At 46.1% G+C, this 25752-nt stretch overlaps 1 protein-coding gene across 1 annotated transcript in view; it reads left to right on the top strand.

The window, feature by feature from the left end:
- The first annotated feature begins 17090 nt into the window (after positions 1 to 17090).
- The window catches only part of TRHDE (thyrotropin releasing hormone degrading enzyme), a 213440-nt gene continuing 204778 nt past the window's right edge, over positions 17091 to 25752 (top strand). The window contains exon 1 of the mRNA XM_078601407.1: positions 17091 to 17842. Coding sequence (XP_078457533.1) covers positions 17091 to 17842 — 752 coding nt within the window. The remainder of the gene's footprint in view (positions 17843 to 25752) is intronic.

Genomic DNA, 25752 nt, shown 5'->3' with positions numbered 1-25752 from the left:
GCACGAAGAATCGGGACGTGCATCATTGTATTTGTTTTTTTTCCCCTCTCTGTATTTTAGCTTACCTCATTAATAAGAGGAACAAATCAATGCAAATTTGTGCTTGGTGCTTAATTCAGGCTCGCTGGGCCCTTTCAAAGGCTTAGATTGCACAAACACAAAACAAAGATCCCCCGTATAGCCTTAACATACTTTTGGGGCAAGTGCTGTAAGCGAGCATCTAATGAAGGCCGGCACACTATACGAGGGGGTGGGCAGCCAACACCACGCCCGACCGCCTTTGTCTCCCCAGTGCCGATGTTTACACAACACACAAGATACCCATTTGAGGCTGAGTCGATCTAGGGTAGCCCCAGGACAGGTTCAGATAATCGTCACTGGTGTTGGGGCCGTGAGCGGGAATTGAACTCGGGTCGCCGGGTTCGTAGCGCATTGTGCTACTCGCTACACCACCGCTCCACACACACACGTGCATAGGTGCATCGGTGCGTATAACGTATTCTTCACATTATGAGAGGCTCCGGAAAGTTAAGGCGCACCTCACACTTTAGACTGATTTAGAAGAAAGAAAACACTTTTGAGGTGATTTTGAAAATATGACGTCGCAGAAAATGTAGTTGAAAAAAAAGGTATCAAACATATAGTTACAAATTATCAAGCCGAGTCAGCTGTGCTTTGTTTAGCCAGGCGAGAACTTACGAGACCAGGATTAGCCGTTTTGATTTGCAAGAGGGAACCTTGGTGGATTCTCGGAAGATGAGTGGAATCGCATAATCCAGGGAATCTAGGGGATGCTGGGGATGCAGCACTGCTATGCAGTGGAAGATGACAGCCTTCTTGCGGACCACTCTGTTGAGTGAGAAGTCACCAACCGCGCGACCACCGAACATCGATCAACAAATCTCCCAGTTTCCAGAGCAATAACTAAAGTAATGCTACAGGTGGCTGAGTGGTAGCAATAAAGTCGCTTGCTATATTTGCAGGATCAATAAAGTTATACAAATATGGTTAATGTTGGGGGTGCGTCTTTATCACTCGGTACACACAGGACATGCAAGTGTGTGTTATAATGCGGAAAATATGGTTTGTATGTGTTGAATCACATAGTTCTATGCCTTTTAAAACCAAGATGTATCGCGTATCAAAAGTAATAAAAGGGTATTAGGGGCCGTCCAAAAATGACGTCACGCGATTTTGGACGATTTTTGACCCCCTCACCCCCCTTTGTCACACGGCGTCACAAAAAGTCAGACCCCCCCCTCAAATATGACGTCACAAAGCTCTGCCCCCCCCTCTAAATAAAACATGCTTCAAATCGCTTTAAACTATTGTCATTGTAGTGCGTATTTAATGTGGCGCTGCACTTTGCTGATGTAGGAGAAAACATGTATTAAAAAGTATATTTAATTAAGTAGAACGTGTTGACTATATTTATACTGGTAGGAACGAAGTGAACCAGCCTACAATAGATTATATCGTCCGTCCGTCCGTGTAGCAACATCGCCCCCTACTGCAAACACTTGGCAGGACCCTACAAAAACCTTTAGACTCAGTGACGCTTTCCTGGCTAAACAAGTGTAACATTACCTTATAATTCCCTGAGATAGCTTTTAATTAAAACATTTAAATAAAAAATTAACTCACAGCGGCCTAAAGCCTACAGCTAGGCCTAAAGCCTAGAACTAGGCCTCAAACTCTCCCTTCGTATCGTACCCCCGCGTGTGTGAAAGGGAGTTAATGTTTAACAATGTTACATTCCCTGATGTTTTTTTAAATATAAACATTTACATTTAAAGCTTTTACATTAATAATTAAAACATTTAAATTAAAAATTAACTCACAGCGGCCTAAAGCCTACAGCTAGGCCTAAAGCCTAGAACTAGGCCTCAAACTCTCCCTTCGTATCGTCCGATTACGTGTAGCAACATCGCCGCCTACTGCAAACACTTGGCAGGACCCTACAAAAACCTTTAGACTCAGTGGGGCTTTCCTGGCTAAACAAGTGTAATAATACATTATGTTTATATTCTTTTGTTATTCGTTCCTACCAGCCCACCCCGCAGGGACCTGTTTTAAAGTTGCGCATTTTGATGTGACGTCACATTTCTCAAACACCCCCCCCCCCCCCCCGGTGCGTGATGTCATTTATGGACGGCCCTTTACATTGTACAGTCTGTTCTCCTATAACGCGTGTTATCCCAACGCGAATTGGATATAACGCTGTGAATGTATTAGGGGACAGTTTTCATAACGTGGATGCGAATTGTATAGAACGCGATTGAGCGAACGGAACGACGTCGCGCGAGTAGGAACAAGGCGTTCGTGCGCCTGTCTCGGCGCAGCGTCACGCGAGTCGGGATGCTGCTGGATGCTTCTAGACGCTACCCACGCGCCTCGGTCTTTGTTCAGCCTGCGTACGCGTGTCACGCGCTATGGCGGACTGTGCTTTACCCTACATTATTATCGCGCGATTTTTCCATAACGCAGTGGTGTTCTCCAGGAACGCAACATACTTCCGCGTTATAGGAGAACAACAGACTGCTATCTATATGTAAATGTGAAGTTGAATAGTTATATTTGCATGCAATTTGATTCACAACGCACTATATGGGTGCGGGCGGGCGAATGGACTTCGTTAGGTTAACCACGAGGGCTTTGGGTACAGAAGCGACAGCCGCGAGCACGTGTGCCAACGTGTCCCCTGATTGGCGGAGAGAACGTGCAGAAGAGAGGAACTTTAATTATTCATGCGTTTATTTCAGCCACTTAATTGCGTAAACCTCTTTTGAATTTGGCAATTTATTCCGTGGCCTGGCCACTCGTGAGTGATGTCAATATGTGTTTCGCTCGTTGCATAATAATACACACGAAACAAACACGCAGAATTGGAAAGGACACGCAGTCCTGTGTGATTATCATGATGTCTTTCCGCAGCAAAATGTGCCGCTAAATGCTTCACAACAGGGCTCTGCTCTCCACTGCCCACTTGCAATTTCCAATCCGAGGATAATGAACATTCAGAAATGGGTGTGAAAACACAAAGATTGCGCGCATTAATCCCTTGAACAAGAATTGGGGATCGGTAACAGAGGCTTTTGCCGTTGCAGCACCAACGTTGTCGCCTCGCCTTAGCATCCGCACATATTCCTTTCAAAAATATATCCCGAAGCGGAAGATTAGTGCTGGATACAGTCACGTTGACAAATGCGATTTGTAAGTGTGATCATTACCTGCGTACGGATTGTTCAACGTTAAAGTGACATTTTACTGAGGGCCTACTACTGCATCGTGTTATCCTGGTGTGGTCTAGGAACTGTTTTGTAGTGCTGCCTTGCCCAAGCTGGATAAATCGGACTTACTAAATTAAGTATTTCTTTATCTACATTGAGTGACTCGCTTACCATCTCTATTTTTGCACTTCTATGTTTGTTGTTGTTCTGTTTGCTGTTGTAACTCGCTGACCCGTCCATTCTGGACATCTTTGCAAAAGAGCTTCATAGCTCATCAGATTCCTCCAGTCTAAATATAGATTTTGATAGACAGCTGCTCACCCCGAGCTATGAATGCTCTGACACGTTCGGCATCGTCTTTGTGCTGTTCGCCTTTAGGCGTTCTCTGATCTGACACTGGTGAGGCTAGGCCGCAAATAAGGCTGTCTCAATCAGTTTCAAAGTCAATGCATAATTATCAGAGTTTATTTCCACCGCAAGTACCGAGTGTGGGTCAATGCAGTCTTGCTTCCACGCAAAAGGTGTCTGTTTGGTGTATGGACTTCTTAACACCCGCTCTATTGCCCGACAGGGTAAAACTTATTCTTGTTTTTTCACAGATTCTGACTACACCGTGGCTGCTGCTGTGTGTGGTTAACTAAATCGCAAGAATTGCATCTCCCTGCCGTGTGAAAAGGTGAGGACACAAAACTCAGTAGGGGCACGGTGCAGTCGATGTTTAAGAAACCTTCAAACAAAGCGCTGGGCAGAGTAAGTAACGATATGATGATTATCCTCGTCACGTGCCTTCGTCAATGGTGCGTTCTGCTCGAGCGCTCATCCACAATGTTTGATGAGAGGCTGAAAACAAAGGCCCCACGTGCAAATATTTTACCAATTTTGTTTTGTTTTTACTTCTTCTTGGTTCTTTCGGTGAAGTCACGTAGAAGGGAAGTAATAAAATAATAAAAATAAAACAATAAAATAATTCTCACGACGTTTCGGCTACAACGCAAGCAGCCGTCTTCAGGTGAAAGAACCAAGAAGATGAATCCCTGCAGTCACGAAAGCTTTAAATCGATTGTTTTTACTTGATGATAAGAATTTAGAATTTGTGGTGGGTGGCAAATCGACAGCGGTCAGGAATGAGTGGCTTCTCGATTGGCACGGTTGGCTACGTGCGGTGCGAAAGAAGTTCAACATACATGCTCCCCCCATGGAAATGTGGAATTAGCACCACTCACTGGCTCATGGCTACCAAAAAAGATGAGCGGCCGCTCCTTTGTGCATTTTAAAATTCGATACAACATCGCATATCCCACTGACTCACAAGGTTTTGGCCGATATGAAAGGTCAGTCATGTCTACACCTATATATAAGATGACAGTTACACCTGCACCGACCGTGTGTGGTCAATTGGTAAGGGGGGATACGTGATGGTCGGGTATGTGACGTTTTTACAAAATATGCAGTTTTTTGCAAAAAAAAGCGAACTGAAATAAGCTTTTACACCATTGGAACCTCATTTGCCAGTAAAAAATATGATCATTGTTTTTTTACCCTTCTATCTGGCAACAAAACTGACACCTTTTTTTACAAGGAGTCATGTTTGCATAGACCACAATACCTGCAGCCATAATGCAAACAAAAAACATAACTGGCGTCATCTCGTCCAACCCATGTGAGACTAGGCTCTAAGGAAAGCTGTCTCGGGTGTGGACCAATCAACTTCAAGGACAGTGCATATATTATCAGAGTTGTTTTTTGTTTGCATTATGGCTGCAGGTATTGTATGCAAACATGACTCCTTGTAAAAAAGGTGTCAGTTTTGTTGCCAGATAGAAGGGTAAAAAACCAATTATCATATTTTTACTGGCAAATGAGGTTCCAATGGTGAAATAATCTTGTTAAATTAACACCCGATAAAATAATGACAAATGCCTTCGTGGAACTGCAACAATCGACTATTCACCTTTGCACTCGTGATTTCTTTGCGCGTGTGCACAAGATTCGTCACCTTGCCTCGCATCTCTACGCGTGAGTCAACATTCTGGGCCACGTGGGCTGCATTCCACATCGATGCACCCCTCGCGCAAAGACAATTTAAAATCTCAATTTTGCCAGCACGGCTAATTCCATATGAGTGGACCATTACCGTGGATTAACAGGGTGTGTCTGCAGGTGACACTATAGGTTTTCAATTAAGTTCGAGCCTTCATGAGTCACATAGTGTTTCGGGTTCTGTGTGTCACAGTGAGCCCAGGAACAAATGCATTGCTATGCAAATGTGCCGCTGCACGGTGCTGCATTGATGTTAATTGGTTCACGCGGAAATCTGGGGCAATCCAGCCCGCCCGAAGTCAACAGAATATCACCCGGATTGTTTAAATATATATCAGTCGAGCAATATGACATCATATATACAATACCGTGTCCGGCTCAGAACATAGTTACATACAATGCATAATTTTATAATTACTCTTATGCAACGTGGAAGACCACTGCCTCAAACGTCAGCCTGGTGATGTGGGTGATATATTTCTGTTATATATATCCTGGTGATATGGATGGTGACGTGATGGTGATTCTGCTGTGGAGGTTTTTATTCTTGTGCTGTGTGGCTCTCTGATGTTTTTGGGTTGTGCCCCGTGCGTTATTTTGCACGATGTCCGACGTTTCGCTCATTGTACTTGGAGCTTCTTCAGCAACTGCACTTGCGACAGGAACTGATGAAGATCCCAGCAGATGTAGCGAAACGTCGGACATCACATCGGCAAGCTATAAGGACAGCGTTGATGACGAACGTAATGAATTGTTTTTATATGCATGCTTGTGCATCATTGCAAAAGCAGTATCTTATATATTTTGATTGAATTATACACATGTACGCTATACATATATTTTGATAGTTTAAATCACAATTTCTATAATAAATGTTTTAACAGCTTCAGCATCATAGGTTATGAATAATATATAATTCTACACAACCACGTTTGCTTAATTGGTAAAGGAAGTGAATTTGTCATGCAATTCTCAAAGCGTGATAATCATACGCAAACATTAATGTATGCTCGAGATGTGTGCATCCTGGGGCGTCTGGCTCCACATTGTTAGTAGGTTAATAAAATAACGTTGTCACATCTGTAACAATGCAGCCACGTATGATAATTGCGCAAGACCTTTTGCCAACCCACTGCTGGATGAAGCCCTCACCATGCCATCATGTCAGTCATGGGAGTTGTTTGACGGTGCTTCACCATGCTGGTCAGGTCGTTGACGTCGTTAGCCATGGTTGGGAATCGAACTTGAGTTTCACTGGGGTTCTCACACGGTGCTCAACACTCCTCCGACACGGCTTGTACCCACAATGAGTATTAAGCAAAGGAAATCGTTGTTCTACGCCTTATATCTTAAACAACAAATAGTAATCAAAAGTTTTTGGGCATTGTTGTTTTTTGGTGAGATTGGAGAGGGACCGTGGGGGGAGGGGGAGGGGAGGACAACACACCCCCCGTATCGATTCCAATTCAGCAGCGGGGAACAAAAAAATCCCTCGAGCCAGTGACGCCGTTTGCCCCCGCGCCGCGTGACATTCCCACCCAATGTGACAGAGGCGCGGCCCTGCAATCCCTTACTCGCGCCAATGCTGGCAGAAGGACCTCCGCTAGAGGGGGGTGTTAGAGAGCCCCCCTCTGAGAGGGTGTTTTGCCTGCTCTTTGACGCTGGACAGATATTCTCGGAGGAGGTGGGAGGACCCACACGTCGCTGACATTACGTGCGACCTCGAGATCGACGGTGGCGAGATGTTATCTGTCTCGCCTGCTATGCAGGAGGTCGTGGGTTCAATCCCGACCACCGTGTATTTGGAGTTTGCGTGTTCTCCCCGTGGTCGCGTGGATTTTTATCCGGTCCTCTACATTTTCCCTCCACATTTAGAAACGTGCGTTTAGAGTATTTGGCTGCTATACATTGTTCACGTGCTAAGCCACTTCGTTGAGCTATCATTTGTGGCCAGGTCGCTTCTGAAAAAGAGCTGTATAGCTCGGTGGGCCTTACCTGGTAAAATAAAAATAGTTGAGTTTAGTTGCAACATTTGAAATGTATTTAGCCATTTATACTGCTGTGAAGAAACACTGCGGCATTGTGCCATGGTATATGCCATCGTGCTTTCTATATTCAGTTAACTTTTCTACATTCATATCTTTAAAACATCCATGCTTTATATTCAATTCTTATCAATTTGTTCATCCAATGGTGGTTTAAGGTCTCTCCACGCCATGTCGGTTGTTGGGTGGGGACGGGTCTGTTTGACCATACTTCACTGCATAGCTCAGTGCGACATGATGACGGTCGTGAAAAAGAGAGTGGTGGGGGGGGGGGGCAGGATTGACTCGGGTATCACCTGCGACTGATATCAGCCATGGCCGGAAATCAAACGCGTTCACAGCGGAACTTGTCCATCAGAATGCATGGAAAAAAATGTAAGCAAAATTGTCTTTGTCAATTCCTGCAATGCTCCGAGTGCAACAGCACATGCTGTTTTATGGCGTTCCAGTATAGCACGATCAGTGTTTACCATTCATCTACATGCGTCGGGCTACACATTCATTCCGGAGCAATTGTGAATCCATAAAGGGACAAACCGTGCCCTTCTATTTATTTTGGTGATCTGCAACATGAGAGCAGATGTCATCATCGGCTTAGATATTCCATCCGTGCACAACTGCAAACTATTTCGATGAAAAGTTATCGCTTCACTACTTATTTGGAAGCCACTCCAGCTTTGTATTTTAAAATCTAGATTGAGAACTCATTACATCTTGATTTAAAGCTTTCGTGACTGCAGGAATTCATATTCTTTGGGTCTTTCGGTAAATTCACGTAGATAGGATCAAAGAAAATAACAAAAATAACAAAAAACTACGACGTTTCGATCGCAACGCAAGCGGTCGTAATCAGGCTGAAGAAAGAGAGGAGAGCTGCTGAAAAACGTTTGAAATGGGTGTAGCCCAAGGGTCATATACGAAGTGGGCGGGGCTATTGATGTTAATGTGAGAAATTAGCATGTTAATGTAGGATCGCAGAGCTGCATTCAAAGTACCTTTGTCTTGGAGAAAAAAATGTCGTGTGAGCCCACCGCATTAAAACAATGATCAGCCACGGCCGAGGTATTGCTCCTACCGTGTTTCAGATCTGCCTTATGTTCACGAACACGGTCCGAGACATGTCGCTTAGTTTCCCCGATGTCACTACTGCCGCAGACACAGCTTAGTTCATGAAGCCCATCCATATTTATAGACACAGACACAATTTCAACCGAGAAGATGGGTACAAACTGAGCAATCATTGGAACGACGTTATTAACCAGTTTAAGTCATAACTGGCTGTGATGTTTCCATCCTACCTTCCGATGTTAGTTGTTATATGCGGCTCTTTAATTTTACGTTAACAGCTTCAATTTCTCAGCCACCTCATGCGCCGACGTGGCTGCGACTCTGCGATCTTACATTAACATGCTAATTTATCTCACATTAACATAGCCACCAATGCGTGCTAGTGGTGGAGGTCGCCCTCTGATCCTACATTAACATGCTAATTTCTCACATTAACATGAATAGCCCCTCTTCTTGGTTCTTTCGGAGAGCAGGTCTGTCGAGTAGACAGAGTCATTCAGACTCTGTCTACTCGACAGACCTGCTCTCCACCTGAAGACGGCTGCTTGCGTTGTGGCCGAAACGTCGTGAGAATTATTTTATTATGTTTTATTTTTATTATTTCCATTCTACGTGACTTTACCGAAAGAACCAAGAAGATGAATCTCTGCAGTCACGAAAGCTTTAAATCGAAAATTAACATGCTAATTTCTCACATTAACATGAATAGCCCCGCCCACTTCGTTTATAACCCTTGGGCTACACCCATTTCAAACCTTTTAAAACTGTCTGCCTCAGCAGATTTACTCTCCTTTTTCAGCCTGTTGACGACCTCTTGCGTTGCGATCGCAACGTCGGAGTTTTTTGTATTTTTTTGTTATTTTCTTTGATCCTATCTACGTCACTTTACCGAAAGACCCAAAGAAGATGAAAACTCATTTCTTTAAAACGGCTCTATTGTTGTTCGGTTTGTTGTCCTTCCCCCGCACCTCCGGGTAGCACGGTTGGCTACGTACGGTGCGAAAGAAGTTCAACAAACATACATCCATCTGTGTTTGGACAATGGTCTTACCACTCATCTATGTTTGCGGCCCTGAGCTAGTCGTGGTAATTCCACGTTCCCATGGCAGTGACCACGCATTTCATTGATGAAGCTTGTTTACACAAAGGCACAGATACAAACACATATGCACGCACATATTGACCTTTTAGCCTTTTTCTTTTTATATATCGAGAGAGAGAGATTGCAGGTGCAAGTGCTGCAAAGACCAGCACAACTCCCAATCGAGTGGTGTCGCCGGTGGACGGTCCCGACCGTCTTTGTCTCTCCAGTGCTGACACGTAAAGCGACAGGTCGTGAAGTGAGGGCTAAAGGCGCGCACCCTCACACAGCAGACACTGACACACCAATACACATAGCAAGTCAGACAATGCAAAACACACGAAGATACTGTTTTGCCTTTTAGTCTGTTGGAATCTGCATATACTATTCCGTAGAGTATAGCGTATGTAGACAGCGAGCACCTATTTAAGCCGAGTGATAAACACATGGGGGGTGGTGGGGTGGCGAGCACCACGTCTGCGAGTGTTTGTCTCCCCGCCTGCTCATTTACGGCTGAGTCGACCAAGAGGAGGCTCAGAATTTTGTACAGATATTCGCCACTGATGTTGGCCGTGAGCGGGAATCTAGCTCGGGTCGCCGGGTTAGTAGCACCGTATTCAAATACTGTAAATACATAACAAGATAAAGACCCCCCGTATTGCCTTAGCATACTGTTGGGGCAAGTGCTGTTAGTGAGCACCTATGAAGGGCGGAACGCCACACGAGGGGGTGGGTGGCCAGGACCACGTCTGGCTGCCTTTGTCTCCCATTTAGCGTTGATTAGACACCAAACCAGGTACTCAATTGAGGCTGAGTCGACCTAGGGGAGGCCAAGCACCGGCTCAAACATTGACCGTATTGGTCGTGAGCGGGAATCGAACTCGGGTGTCTGGATTCGTAGCGCAGTGTATTAACCATTGCACCATCGATCCCCGTATGCATACATATACAGACTTCACACCCACACACTTGTTCACAACAGCCGCGGTTCGCCACCAAGTCCGTTGACGTCACCACGGCACTTGTGCCAGGCTAGGTGCACTTTTGGGGCCGTCACGTGCAGTGGCGAAGACTCGCTGCTGACAGAATGTCAAGGGACAAACGCAGGTGCCATGAGTTGACTGAGTGAGATGACTGGTAAATGCACCAGCTGTGCTCTCTCATGTGCCAACTTGCTGCGTTTTATCCGCCCCGCCCTCCGCTCGTTGTTGTGAGCGTTATTCCCTCCGCCCTCCGTTGTTGCTGGAGGGCGACTGCCTCCAACTGCTCAGTAGCGTCCTTCATGAGCCTCCTCCACAGAGGCCAATCTTGACACCGCCGGTACCAGTCATCGGCAAGTCCACTCAGCTTCACATCCTCCTGTAACACATCACTCCATCTCTTCTCTAGCCCGTGCCGCGCCCGTTTAGCTCCCTCGATCCGGCCAAACAGAAGCGGTCCCACGTGATGACGGAGACTTGTGTTGCCTCCGAAACGTTGTGATTTATTATTTTATTTTATTTCCATTATTACTTTTAGTAATTTTATTTTTTACCGACGTGACTTTACCGAAAAAAACCAAAGAGTACAAACAGTGGTGGCTGGGAATGTGGGCTACATGACCCAACCAAAGCAACCTCGCCTGCCGGAGGAACTCACTTATTATGGGATCTATGAAGGATCTGTGTGAGCTCCTCACGTAATCCAGTCTGGTTAAACCAGGAGGGAATGTAGGCAGGTCAGCATGAACGTTTCACATCGGCGCAGATGTTCCTTTCAAGGGCTCCACGCTTGGGCATGCACTCAGGCACACTGACACAACACAAATAAAAAACACAAACATACAAGGGAAAGATTTCCCATAAAGCCTTCATATATTATTGGGTCAAGTGCTGTTAGCGAGCACCTATGAGGGGGGTGAGTGACCAGCATCACGCCCGACCGCCTTTGTCCTCCTTAGTGGCGATGTTTACACACCGCACCAGATACTCACTTGAGGCTGAGTCGACCTAGGGGAGGCCCAGGACCGGTTCAGATAATCATCAACCGGTCGTTGGCCGCGAGCGTAAATGGAACTTGTTCGTAGCGCAGCGCGCTGCGAACAGCTACTGCACTCCCGCTCCCCACACACACACACAGGCACACGCAACTTTAGACACATACAGACACGTTAACTCACCCGTGCTATAACGCACACACGCACAGACACGCGCTCGCACGCACACGCCTTGCACATTCACACACGCGTCTGCGCTGGGTTGCATTACCATCAAACCCGCCCCGACCCAACCCCTTCATCCTCCAACCACCCAACCCAACCAAACCGACCCAGATCACCCAGCCACCCCAGCCCTCATTCATATATATAGCAGAAGACTGACAGAGCGCGCCGCTCGCTCGCTCGCACTCCTCCTTCTCCTCTCCTAGCCCCCGGTGACTTGTGTACCAACATCATCCACACACACACACACCCCCCACACACCCCGAACGCCGCCGCCGCCGTCGTTCCCCGCACGCATCAGGGGAGAGGAGGCTCCGGACTGCGTGGTCCCATGCGCTCCATCGCGAACGGGCTGTGCGGCATGCTGCGTCCTCACGAGGAGCAGTTGGTCCTCTTTCAGTACCGGTTGGTAGTTTCACTTCTCTCACTGCGTTACCCCCCGTTGCCTGTAACTTGACTCTGCGTACTCAGCTGTGCCGTGGGTACTCGTGTTGATATTGGGGGGGGGGGGAGCGGTGGCGCCGATGGTTAGCGCGCAGGCTCAGCAAGCGAACGTCTTTCGCGATCCGTTTGGTCGATTCACTTTTTGTGCGCGCGTTTGTTTACGGCTGGAGAGCACGATCCACGCTTCAGCTTGATGCGTCTTTAAACTCCCATGTGTGGGTGGGTGTCGCGCGCGCGCGCGTGTGTGTGTTCATCTTGGCGAGGAGCGGTGGCGCAGTGGTTAGCGCAGCACGAGCAGTACAGATACTGTTCCAGTTAGAGCCGGCTGGTAGTTTTACTACTGAGGGCGAATACTAACTCTCTAAGTACGGTGCGCGTGTGTGTACGTGTACGTGTTGGTGTAGAACGTCTGGATCGCAGTCGTGCTTAGCGCACTGCGCTACGGACCCAGGCGGACTTGGGTTCGATTCTCGGTCACGGCTCTCTAACATCGATTGCGAATATATGAACCGTCGGTGTGTTTCGGCGCGCGAGTGGCTTTGTCTGCGTGCGTGTCTGTGTGTGAATGGCCGTGCGTGTGTGTTTAAGTGTGTGGTTGTGGGGAGCGGTAGTGTCGTGGTTAGCGCTACGCTGCGCTACGAACCCGGCGACCCGACTTCGAGTCCAGCTCACGGCCAACACCGGTGATGATTATCTGAACCGGTCATGGGCCTCCCCTAGGTCGACTCAGCCTCAAATGAGTACTCAGTACGGTGTGTAGTAAACATCGCCACAGGGGAGACAAAGGCGGCCAGGCATCGTGCTGGCCACCCACCCCCCTCGTGTGCCGTGCCAGCCTTCATAGGTGCTCGCTAACAGCACTTGCCCCAACAGTCTGTTCAGGCTATACGGGGGATCTTTGTCTTTGTGTGTGCTCGTCAGCTGGAGAGCAGTGGCGTCATGGTCAGAGCCGGCTAACGTGAGTGCGCCCGTTGCTGGGACTTTTCTAGATCGACTCGGCGTTTAAATGAGTATCCTTGGTGTGGTGTGTAAACATCACCACCGGGGATACAAAGGCGGTCGGGCGTAGTTTTGGCCATTTCATCCCCTCGTGTTCCGTGCCGACCTTAATGGGTGATCCATAAACATCACCTTGCACATACAGTCCGTGCAGGCTACACGGGAGACATTTGTTTTTTTGTCATGCTATGTTAGCCGGTGCGCATTATAGTGGCAAGTGTTGCTAAAGTGTGACCTGGTCTGAACCTGCTTGCCATCGCTATAGACTCGGGCGCCTGTTGGCAGCGTGGACGTTAAGTGCTGGGAGAGACAAAGGCGGACGGGCGTGAATTGTTGTCGTTGTTAACGCCACTCCCCTGCGTGCGCCTGTCAGCATTGATGGGTGCTCATCATCATCGGTGCTTATTATTGTCATCATCATCGGTGCTAATTATTGTCATCATCGCCGTGCGCTCGTCTGTTTGGTGGAGTCGGGCGACCAGCGGCAGTCGCTGTGAACAGCCCTGAATCCCGGGGGCCACTCGCCCACGGCGTGTGGCCAAAACCCAGGGGGCACGCCACGCGTGGCGAGGCTGCGGTATCAATGATGGCATTCTCAGAGGTGCGGGCGCTTTATTGGATTTTTTCTCTCCGTGGATTTTGTTCCGGGGTCCACCGGTTTTTCCCTCCGTATTTAGACTCAGCTTGCGTTTTGAGAATTTGGCTGCTGTACATTTACACGTGATAAGCCACTTCGTTGAGCTATCATTAGTGGCCAGGTTGCTTCTGAAAAAGAGCTCAGTGGGTCTTAGCTGATAAAATAAAAAATAGTTACTGGTTAGTTGTTATTAAATTTAAATCAACAACCATAGATTTGAAGCTTTCGTGACTGCAAGGATTCCTATTCTTGGGTTGTTTCGGTAAAGTCACGTTGGTAAAAAATTAAAATTAATAAAAGTAAAATAAAAATAAACTAAAAGCTGTATCACTGTATCAAGTGATACAGCTATCGTGCTGTGACGGTTCCACCTGAAGACGGAAGCTTGCGTTGCCTCCGAAACGTCGAGATTTTTATTTTATTTTTTATTTTACTTTTATTAATTTTAATTTTTTACCTACGTGACTTTACCGAAAAAACCCAAGAATAACAACCATACACATTGCACACCCTTGCCTTGGCCTGTGCTCCTCCACCCCCCTCCCCTTAATGTGAAGTAATTGTCTCCATTTGTTTCTTCTCATAACCTCTCAGCCCATTTAGAATTGTATGTGAGATTGGTTACAAGTACATTGAGTCCTAAATTGTGAAGTCTGAATGCATTGTAGACTCACTGTGGCAGATGCCTTACCTGGTAAAATAAAATATAGTTGCGTTTAGACCTGTGGTTGTCACCCTTTTTTGGCTACTCTACCACCTCTGGTTGGATTTAGTTTTAGCCCCCTTGCCTGACCCAACATGGTTCTGAGAAAAAATTTATGCATCATGGACATCAATGTTTTAACACATTTGTGAGGCATCCTCGCTCGCTCGTAACTGCAAGCGAATAAACAAATTAAACGGAAGCTTTGCATGCATGACGCAATTTGTTCTCGCTCACTGGTTGCTCTTGTAAACCCACATTATTAGGATAAATTAGTTTATAAAGGCGTTTTATATCGTCCTAGGTTACCATATGGAGTTACATTTTATCATAGTTATTTTATATTGGTAGATTCATAGATTCATGATTCTCACGTATGATATATATTTTTTATAAATCACCTTACATTGCCACGCTTACCCCCGAGGGATCAGCATACCCCCCCCCCCCCCAGTTTGAGACCCACTGCTTCAGACTGTGTGCGAATTAATCTCTCGCTGAACACACCTGACGCAGGGTGGGTTGTGGTCACGTTGGCCCCCGCTGTGGAGGTTGGCCTGCCCGGTAAGCGGAACTTGCGTGTTCAGAGGTGCCAGCTAAACAACACTTGGCGCCTTTATACTAGTACAGGGTTTTTCCAAAAAAAATGAACCCGATTTGAAATCGCTATATCTCTGAAATTGGGTCCATAATTTTGAAACACCCTGTATATATCCTAAGGCGAAACGAGAAATCTTTGTGATGATGATGTGGTGTGGCTGTCGGCACAGTTGGTGTTTTGCATGCACGGTATTGTAATGCAAAACATGTTATCTGGAACAACAAAAACATTGACAATGCGATAGAGGAAGCGAGTTCAAAGGAAACGCGAATATTAGTCTCAGAGCTGTCCGGGCACCTCGCTGTGTGGACAACTGAAGGTTTCCCATAAATCTGCTTTGTAAAAGCAGAACGTGCTCATTGATTAGATTCATCATTGTGTTCACAAAGAGCAGGTCGTTTGCCTTTTCATGCAAGGTATGAAACATTCAAGTGGAACATTGATCATTGCCTTGGCATCGATTGAGATTGTTTTTCGCATCATCATCATCATCTTATCGTCATCATCATCGTCGTCGTGTGGAATGTAATAAAAAAGCATGATTTTTTTCTTCTAGATTTGAAGCTTTCGTGACTGCAAGGATTCATACTATTAGGTTTTTTTTTCTCGGTAAAGTCACTTTACCGAGGAAAAAAAACTAATAGCATGTGTTTTGTTATTGTCAAATTTTCGAAAAAGTGTTGACAACAGACATGTGATACATTTCACACTCTATAATGAGCATGGCTTTTCATACGTACGATTAGTATTTTTTTACTTTCTTGTGTGAAAGTATTTACATTGTGTGTCTTTATTCTTTGACGGTTATTCTATTAACACGTTAAAGCCTGCCGTTCGCCAGTTAGTCTTGTGGTCTGTGTGCCACTGAACCAGTTTAATGATTATTAGACTTATTACGAGTAATTTCCAGCCCTCTTCCAGTCCACTACTGAAGGCCATCCAATGCTGTGCCAGTCAAGGGATTTGTTCAAACCATAGTTACTCACGCTGGTCAGTGCTAGTTGTAGGCTGCAACTACCGTGTACCCGGGACCAACTCAGATATTCCTCTCACGCTGATGTTAACCGTGTGGCCGGGAGCCAAACTCGGGATTCGGTAAAGTCTGTAAAGGAGTGCATTAACCACTGTGCCACTGCTGCTCCATCCTCTGTGGAAGCCAATTTACACAGAATTAAATGCTCAATTGACATCGCTACCTAGTATGCAGAAATTTCTCTGGGGAATTAATACAGTGCTCAAAATTAAATGACGGAAACCCCGGGGGAATTTCTTTACAGCTGCATGTCATTGTTGTAAACCTCATTGCCAATGTTTAAAAGCCAATTGACGATACACTTTAAAACACTGGAAGAACAACACAAAGATTGCGTGTATTCACGGGCAAAGTGTGTTCCTGCCCCAGTCCTTTCACATTCCCACAATGGAGCCCGACTCTCACGAAGAAAAAACAACCGTTATCTTCCCACCAAAGGGTTACTCGTTTTAATGAGCCACAGAGGAGGGCCTACGCTCAGTTGATCCCTGACCCAAGATTTGACCTCAAAAGCTTTCTCATTGTGAGTTGGGCACATTGCCACCACCACCCATACGTGCCCATGCACGTGAATGCGTGCAGCCTGTGTTTAATTTGTTACCAATTCACTGCTGGATGAGGGCCTCTCAAACCAGTGTTGGCCGTGGCGGTTATTTCGGGATTCCTTCACGCAAAGTGAATGCGGGTTGGTGACGGTTGGGACTTGGGTTGTGCTGCCCTGCCCTCTATTGCCCATTGTGCCTGTTATGATTGACTGCTGCGCAGAGTGATCACACTTGTTCAAGTACTGCCCAAGCTAAAATTCTGCTTAGCTTCCGAGATCTGACAAAATCGTGTGCGTTCCCGGCTGATTTGGTCACAGGTTTTCCCTCAACCTCCTTCGCAAACGTGATGACTCCCGAACTGATTCTGGCACAAATAGTTCAATTTCGAGCGTTCGTTCTTTCTGTTGCCACCGCCGCTGCCCTTTCGCACCGCTTGTCTCGAGCGCAGCCCCACAGATGAGACCATGTACAGCCCGGCCATGATCGCGCTGGAGAGGATCCCGGACAAGTCGACCTCGATGATGCCCATGGTGGCAGACGAGAGCCACAACGGGCGGCCGAGCCACTGGGCCGACGCGGCCACGACGCGGCCGAGGACGCGCGAGCGGCACATCGCCGTGCACCGCCGGCTCGTCATGGTGTTCGCCATCTCGCTCGTCGCGCTCATCGTGGTCACCATTCTGGCCGTGCTGCTCAGCGTCAACCTCGAGGCCTGTCCCCCGCCTTCGTCGCCGCCGGACGAGGCCCAGCAGCCGGCGACCGCCCGGCAGCGGCAGCAGCGGGCGGAGGGGGCCCCCTCTCTGACGACGGCTACGCCGGCCGCGGAAAACCAGCCCTGGGAGAACGCGCGGCTCCCTGGCACGCTGGCCCCTCGGCACTACGACCTGCGCCTCTCCACGTTCATGGACAACTTCACCTACGCGGGCCAGGTGGGCGTCGTGCTCGAGTGCCTGCGGAGCACCCCGTACGTCATCCTGCACTGCGACAGGCTCAACATCAGCAGGATCGCGCTGAGCCCCGTGAACGTGAGCCGGCACAGCAGCACCAAGATCCAGGACTACTTCCTGTACCCCAAGCACCAGTTCTTCGTCATTCTGCTCAACAAGAGCTTCAGTGCGGGGGACGTGGTCTTCCTCAACATCACCTTCCAAGGGATCATATCCGACGAATTGCTGGGCTTTTTCAGGAGTTCGTACTCGACGCAAGGGACACGGAGGTGAGACTCGAGCTAACTTTAACTGCTGAGAGTTCGGGGTGTTTTCGTTTTGTCCACTTGTTGTGTCGTTTCGACGTGCGTTGTGCGTTGTCGTCGTTGTCGTCTTAATGCACGTACTTTAGCGAATCAGACCTTGTGTACATCAATAATATAGGGAGGGCCACTTACATATACCCCACTGAATGGTGTTAAAATATTTAATAGGTGTATTTACATTAATGGGTTGTATAAGATGCTTGATTAATTTATTTTGTATTTAAAAAAAAAATTTGTTATACGTTTATGGGGCATATGTAAATGGTTCACCCAGTATTGTGTGCGTCGATTACGCATGGTGACACACACGCAGACACGCATGGACTCTTCCCTTGCGCTTCTCCACTGCACGTGCTCTCTCAGGCGAAAGGACGACAATTGTGAAAGCCCGATGCCCGTGCGCGATGCGTTATGTTACGCGGGTGGTGCCGAATGTTCGTAATCCATCGAAGTGTGAGTTTTCCGCGGCTGTGGATCGCTGGCAGACGTGGCACTCCATGGGCTCAGCACATGTACGAACCCACGCAACAAGGCCTCAACATCATTATCATCGGCCATGATCATTCCACTGTCTTGGATGGTCCCGGATGCAGCAATCCATCTTCTTCCTTCACACGATCCGATTTCACCGCTCCGCCTCCGTGAGGGACATGCTGCTGAGCATGCTCCCCGCTGTAGCTGCCACTCGTCTCGCGTCATCATTTAGATCCTTGTTCGTACGCATTTTGAACTTTTGTCGCACCGTGCGGAGCCAACCGTGCTAATCGTACGTAGCCAACCGTGCTCACGGCTGGCAGAGCTACGCACACGCGCACGTGGTTTCCCGTCGTCTGCCTGCAACTGTTATCTTCACTCTTTCAGTGAACTTGTAAAAACATGACTTTTCCTTTTCTTGAATTTTTCTTCAGTCAAACTTTACGGGCCTTCGTTCGGTTCTTCGGTCGTCTCATCTAGTCAGTTTACATTGGTTTTCACAATGGCCCGTCAACACCAAGTTTCTGTAGGGTAATGTGTTTTCCATTTTATGCCCATGCCGTTATTTCTCGAGTCCAATTTTCCTAAACAGATCTCCGAATCTGAATCTCTTTTGTCTAAATCCCCTTTCTCGTGTTTTTTTAAATGAGAACAAAAAAAGTTCGTGCAGTCTCAGTGAAGCCATCCTGTCCAGTTGATTATATTAAAAGTATTTTTTTTATTTTAGGCCTCGGTTTTGTTAGATTTTGGAGTATCATTTTTCATGGAGTCATAGAAATGTGGTGTCTGATATAATCAGTAGACTTTTCCAGAATCTGATTGATTGTATGTGGTTAATGGTAGAGACATCTTTACTCAACCCCGCTTGCTTATTTGGATGGTTGGCCTCTAAATCTTCCTGGATTATTTTCCCAGTGATCTGTGCAATTAATATGTATATGGTCGACAAGAGGTTAACAAATGTGACATTTTTCTAGTCCATTTTTATCACCGTTTATGAACGGATGAATTATTGCTGCAACATTTCATCGTTGAGATATTTCATTTCCGCATACAAAGTTCCTCAATTTCCCGAATAATTTTGTTCCAACAACTGCTCACATTTCTCTGAAATTTACCATTAGGCAATTCCACCTGGGCTAGAAGATTACTTTTCTTCATGCTGTGATGGGCAGTATTTACTTCTTCAAGAATGACGTCTGGTACTTTCTCCTCTGCACCTCAAACGTAGGTGGATTCCTTTTATCCACAAAGAAGGAATTTAGAAAATGGACATGTAGGCGCCAAAATAGAGAAACTCAAATGAAAATTGACGCGATTCTAATTGACAAAAACCGAGGTTGTCGGAGGCTTATGTCCTCAGCAAGTTCAACACGGGGAGCGATGGCCAGCTGGTGCAATGCAATTGCACATGAACCGACGTTGGTTAATATCGGCAGGTAGCTGATTTTAAATAAAAATGCCTAGATGAACAAAATGATGAAAAGAATGCCGCAACTTCATATCGTGCTGTGATGGGTACGGCACGGCAATACACCGGTGGTTCACATCGTGGGATGCGTTGACGTCGAAACGATGTTAATCAAAACGATTTACAGGGCAGGTGGAGGCGACAGATACGAGAAAGGACGGATGCTGCTGTCGGCGACGTGTGGGTTGAGGTGACACAAATCAGGTAGTGGCATTTATAAGGAAAGTGACGACGTATTTGCCAACGACGTAAAAGGGAGAAATGTAAATCGACTGTTTATAAAGCCTGTGGACAGGTTGAGGTAAAGTGCGGTGCGAAACAAGTTCAATATAAATACATTCAATATACATACATTAAATGATGAGAAAAACAACGTGAAATTCAAGAACATGCCTGAAAAGCTGATTGAAGATTTCATTGGAAGTAATGGTCGGGGAGCATGAACGCAGCACATAGGAGGTTGATTATCGGTTATTCACAACTGGCAACCCCCAAAGGAAGATAGAACCATAACACACGATGGAGATGAAATATTTGCAAACAGATACCGCGATGCAACAGACGGTAGGAGAAGCAAGCGTGGCAGCTGGTGGTAACGAATTTTTTGCCATATTGACGTCATTCTGAAAAAATGTTATTGACGTCTCCGGCAGAAAGAACGGGACACGTGGAGAGAGAGAGAGAGAGAGAAAAAACCTTTATGATAAATTTGGCAATAAGGTTGCAAGAATGTGGCATGCTTGTGGAAGAGAGTCCACATGAGGCATCTTGGGGTAAGGGCTGTATTGCCTCTAAAATGACAAAAACAAAGATTCCCTGTATAGTCTTAACAGCCATTTTGGGCAAGGGCTGTTAGCGAGCACCAAATTAAGGCCGGCGCAGCACACGAAGGGGGTGGTTTTGCCAGCACCACGCCCGGCCGCCTTTGTCTCCCTCATGCACATCGCATCAGGTACTTTTTTGAGTCAATCTAGGGGAGCCCTGGTACTGGTTCATATAATCGTCACTGGTTTTGGCCGTGAGCGGCAATCGAACTCGGTTTGGCAGTTCCGAAGCGCAGCGCGCTAACCGCTGCACCACCGCTCCCCTATCCCTTACACTCCAACACACGCATACTCACAAGAAGCCGTCTCTCTCTCTCGCCAAGCGCTCCGAGCTCACGTCACACCGTCTTGTTTTATCCTTCTCCGAATCTTCTCAAACCTTCCAGAAGGCTCTTCTCAATCCTCTCCTTCTCCCTCCTTTCCACCAATCCTGTCCCTCGGTTTCTTTCTCAGCCTCTGCTCGTTCTTTCTCCCTCGTTTGCATCTCCCGCGTGTCCCCTCTGATCCCACGGCCAATCCCATGCTCTCCCTCCCCTGGCTGTACCTCTGAAGTAATTTATTCATTCTTTACTTAAGGTGTCCTTATGTGACCCCGACATTACTTTCAGGCGTCCTTACGCGACCCTTACACTTGTAAGCGCCCTGTGGTTACAAGTAACCCTCCACTACATCATCTTACAGCTGCCACATCAGTTCTGATTGAGTGGAACATGGGCAATAAAAGAGGCTGCGGTTTAAGCTATATTACAACTTATCCTCGTGTAACCCCGAGGCGTGTATGTTGTGTACTAAGGCGTACTATGGCGTAGCGCACACGTATCCAAATAACATTGTAAACTCTTTGTTTCATTTACACCGAGAGACAGAAAGACATGCATCAGTTGAAGACGCCATATTGACGAGAAATGCAAGTGGGTTTGGGTAGTGCAACTCATTAGGTGCTGCGTTGGCAGTGGTGCACAAGCAATGAAGATGGCTCGTTGGCCGAAACGTCACCCGTCATACATTTCTTATTTTCAAGCCACACCGTGTTATTGACGAGGGTGAGTGTTTGGGGGAGGACACATTGCTAAGAAGGGATGATGGGCCCATGGTCAAGAGGAGTTTGGAGTGGCTTTGTCAAATTGAGCAACGCCAATGTGCCTTAAAAAGAACGATTTTAATCGGTATATATATATAAACAAGCAATGACATGGATCAGAAATATCGACAAAGAAAATTGTAACCAAAGCTGCAAAGTGTGCAAATAAGCAAAGGTGCGGAAATGTGCACGCTTGAGATTACACTGATGGTAGCGCATGGATCAATAACAGGTAGGTGGTCATGGGCAGGACAGTTGGTAGACTGCATGATGGCCATTGATCGACACTAATGGCAGAGTGAAGCTGAAGGGGAGAACATGCCTGAAATGATCTTCGTTCGTGAGGAGATGGAGCGACGGATTGTTGCATTGTAAGACTGAGAGAATGGCAACAGTTTGCGGCCAGCCTCCATCTCGCAGTGGACCGTTGGCCATGGCTGATGATGATGATGAAATAATTCGACATTTAGGGACCTCTGCTTTCTTGCATCTGCAATTCATCCATTGCATGCAAGCTCCTTTCTCATTCTGCTTGGTGAAAAACGAAACATGTAAAATCCCAGCTCACGTGCACAACTCTTCCTTTATCGTATTCCCGTGGAGCAAACAGCGTTTCTGTTCAAGTAACATAAAGGTCACCAGGGAACACGAATGGAAATGCTGTTGTGAATTATGTAATGCAATACCAATCACACGTGTGCTGTAATCGTGGGCAAAATTGCTGTCTTGATGATGATTTTTTTTAAATGAAATCTGCATGCGTAGACTGGCTCAGTGGTAGAGCGAGTGGCTCGCAATTGGAAGGTTCAAATCCTGGTTGGGGGTCGACTCAGTCCATCATCCCTCCTGGGGTCGATAAAATGAATATTGCTTTGTGGAGAATCAGCAGTGGTTGTCCTTTGGATAAACTTGGCCCCATCATAGTCACGTGGAATTTCCACCACTGGCCCAGGGCTGTAAACAGTAGATGAGCACCACCTTCATGCTTGTTATGAGCAAGAAATCACTTTAACCTTTGACCAGAAAATATGTTTTAAATGTGGAATTATTTGATACATTTGAGAATAACCCTGCTTGTTATCCACACCATTCATAGGTGCATAAGCAGCGACAACATACGTTTGCATGCACATTTAAAGAGATTTGTGCACACGCTTTGAATAACGAGAATTTATCTTTTAATGCACCAGCGCTGCAATGCACACCTATAAAGGTGCCAGAATTTCTTGTGTAAGTGGCATCACGGGCTACAGAAAAACAAGCCTCACACATACTACACCTTCATGAGTAATCACCTCCCTAGCGGATGCGTATAACAGTTTTGACATCAAGCTTGACCTTTGTAATATATATATATATCATCCAGGCACATACATGCAATATATGACATACAGCGATGCATTTGCATGTGTTAACAGACAAATCAAAAGCACCATGCAACCCTGATTCAAAATTCCACCGGATGATTTACTTCCATTCCAAAATATCTCCATTCCCTAGTGTTAACTTTTATGCAGTATTATGGTAGAAGGCATGAAAAATTTGTATAAATTCCCAATTACCCTAAACAACTTTGAATTTATAGTCCACAAGCGACTATCTGAAATGAATATGGCAGTGGTCCTTCTTCTTTCTTTTTCGTTTCTTCTTTCCCGTCTGTGCTTGTCAAATTTGACAAAAATTGGACTCGAGACAATTGACCATGTCAGATCCTCGTGCCCTTTTGGCCACAATCCAAGCCTCTGGCTCGCCACGGAGCTTTCGATGCATCGCCATGAGGGTGCCATCATGGGCATCATCGGCGCCCGCCTCTGGGCACTCGGCTTCAGGCTTTGAGAGTCAAATGCATTTTGGTTGAAGGCTGTGCGACGTTTCCGTACGATACATCGAGCGCTTACGCGGGTGACTCTTGCTGCTGGGCTTCCGTGCCGCACTGAGGATTTGTACCTCCAGTGGAGAGGTGACGAGGGGTGCATTACGGTGAAGCGGCATTTCCCAGCACCTCACATTAGCGCGGTTGGCTACGTACGGTGCGAAAGAAGTTTGACGTACATACGTGCATACAGTTTAACATACATTCTAGATTTGAAGCTTTCGTGACTGCAAGGATTCATATTCTTAGGTTTTTTCGGTAAAGTCACGTAGGTAAAACATTAACATTTTTATTTTATTTTACTTTTTTAATGTTTTACCTACGTGACTTTACCGAAAAAACCTAAGAATAGTTTAACATACATTTAAATCATTGGGATGCTGCTGTGGTGTAGTGGATAGCACACCGAGCTTGCAATGTCAGAGGTTGTATCTTGAAACAATGGGGCACGTTTTTGAAATCGCCCTCGTGTGAATGAGTTGTTATGGGGATGCACCCTTCTACTTTAAACAATTCATTCAAAGTTGGGTAGTTTCACGAAGAAGACAACTGAAGTTAAAACATTTCCAAACCCATCCGACCAATACACTTGGGGTGTCAGTGTGAATCCCATTATTTGCAATTTAATATAATATGGCGTATATATATGGAATAAATTAATGGTTTGACACATACGTCAAACTCGATGCACCGTTGCCATCCCAGCGCCGATGAGAGATAAACATTTTTCCAGCATTTCTCCTCTCGTAAAGAAATCTGGCGGTATTATTTCTGTCTGAATCGCAGTCCTAATTGGTTAACATACTACGCTAAAATATAAAGCCACTTGAATCGTTATACTAATGATTCGCCACGTCTTCATAGTGTCTGAAATGTTCATCCAACATTCACGGAACTGCCCAGTTACGTCCTTTCATTATTGTATACAATTGATGCAATTCTCTGATTCTTTTACATTGACAGATGTGGAGAGTCAACATTTATTTTTTGTATCACGTTTAATTAATGAGCACATATCCTTGCCTAAGCCCCTTGTAAGTAAGATAAAGTACAATTAAAATCATTGCATATTAAATAAATTACGTTCATCACTTTATTTTTACGTGTCTATGGATTTTTGTGGCCATTTAACAACGTGCAGTTTCTCTCTTGTCATTTCACACAGTGGAATGTGGAGGCTTCATGAAATATAATGAGTTTGTGTATGATAGACTGAGCATTGAAGGATGCCAGTAGGAAGCCTGTGATGTTTGTTGTTACTTGATTGTTGTCTCCCAGTGATACGTGGCTCTACTGTTGTGAAGAGCTCAATAATAAAATAAGCCTCTCTCTGTGCCAAGATAACAATCCCTTGAATAGAATATATTTGTTGTTAGTGCATAAAATGTCAACATATTTAATATTAGTTTTACAATAAAAAGGCAGGATCCGCATATGTGGTTATAGAATATATTTATTTATATATAAAATAATTGTGTCCATTCCAACTGGGTTCTTGGCATCATGTCGAGATGAAGAAATTCTGTTTGGAATTCAGTGACTGGTGTATCTCATGTCAGGCAAGAGCCTGTGACAGGTGGCTTCGCAGAACTACTTTCGAAGTCACTTTTATCCACGTGTTGTGGCACACCCTGCGGTGCCCATCAAAGATTGTCCCCTGCATGGCAACAAGAGTCATTATTATTAGTTCTTAGAGGTGGACTATGGATCATTTAGTGAGAAAATATATTTTCTGCAATGTTTTTTTTTATGTGCAACCATTGTTGACTGGGATAAGACCGACTTATTTTATATGTGATAGGTTGGTTTATTCATTAGCGGCTGAAACCACTACGAACCCAAATCACGATCATTGACCAAATTTGATCAAATCTCGGAGGCCAAGCAGGTTGGACCTGGATGGTAGTTGGACGGGTGACCACCAGGGGTTTGCCAGGTGTTGTAGTCATTGTGCTGCAAGGTGGCTAGGGAGATTGCAGTGTTTTGAGTATTACCCCTCATAGACCTGGGGCTTCAATAATCGTTTTAATGAGCGTTTTCAGGATCCTGGGACCTTCCTAGGTAAATATTTGGCACGGCAATTACTAGTTTAAACCACAACCTCTGAAGGGCGAGCTCAGTGCTGTGGCACGAGTGTAAGGCCCTCTGAGC

Source organism: Lampetra planeri, chromosome 16, assembly GCF_965212315.1.
Source record: "Lampetra planeri chromosome 16, kcLamPlan1.2.h2, whole genome shotgun sequence".
Classification (NCBI taxonomy): domain Eukaryota; kingdom Metazoa; phylum Chordata; class Hyperoartia; order Petromyzontiformes; family Petromyzontidae; genus Lampetra; species Lampetra planeri.
The sequence above is the reverse complement of the archived record's forward strand: the minus strand, read 5'-3'. Positions and strand labels throughout refer to the sequence as shown.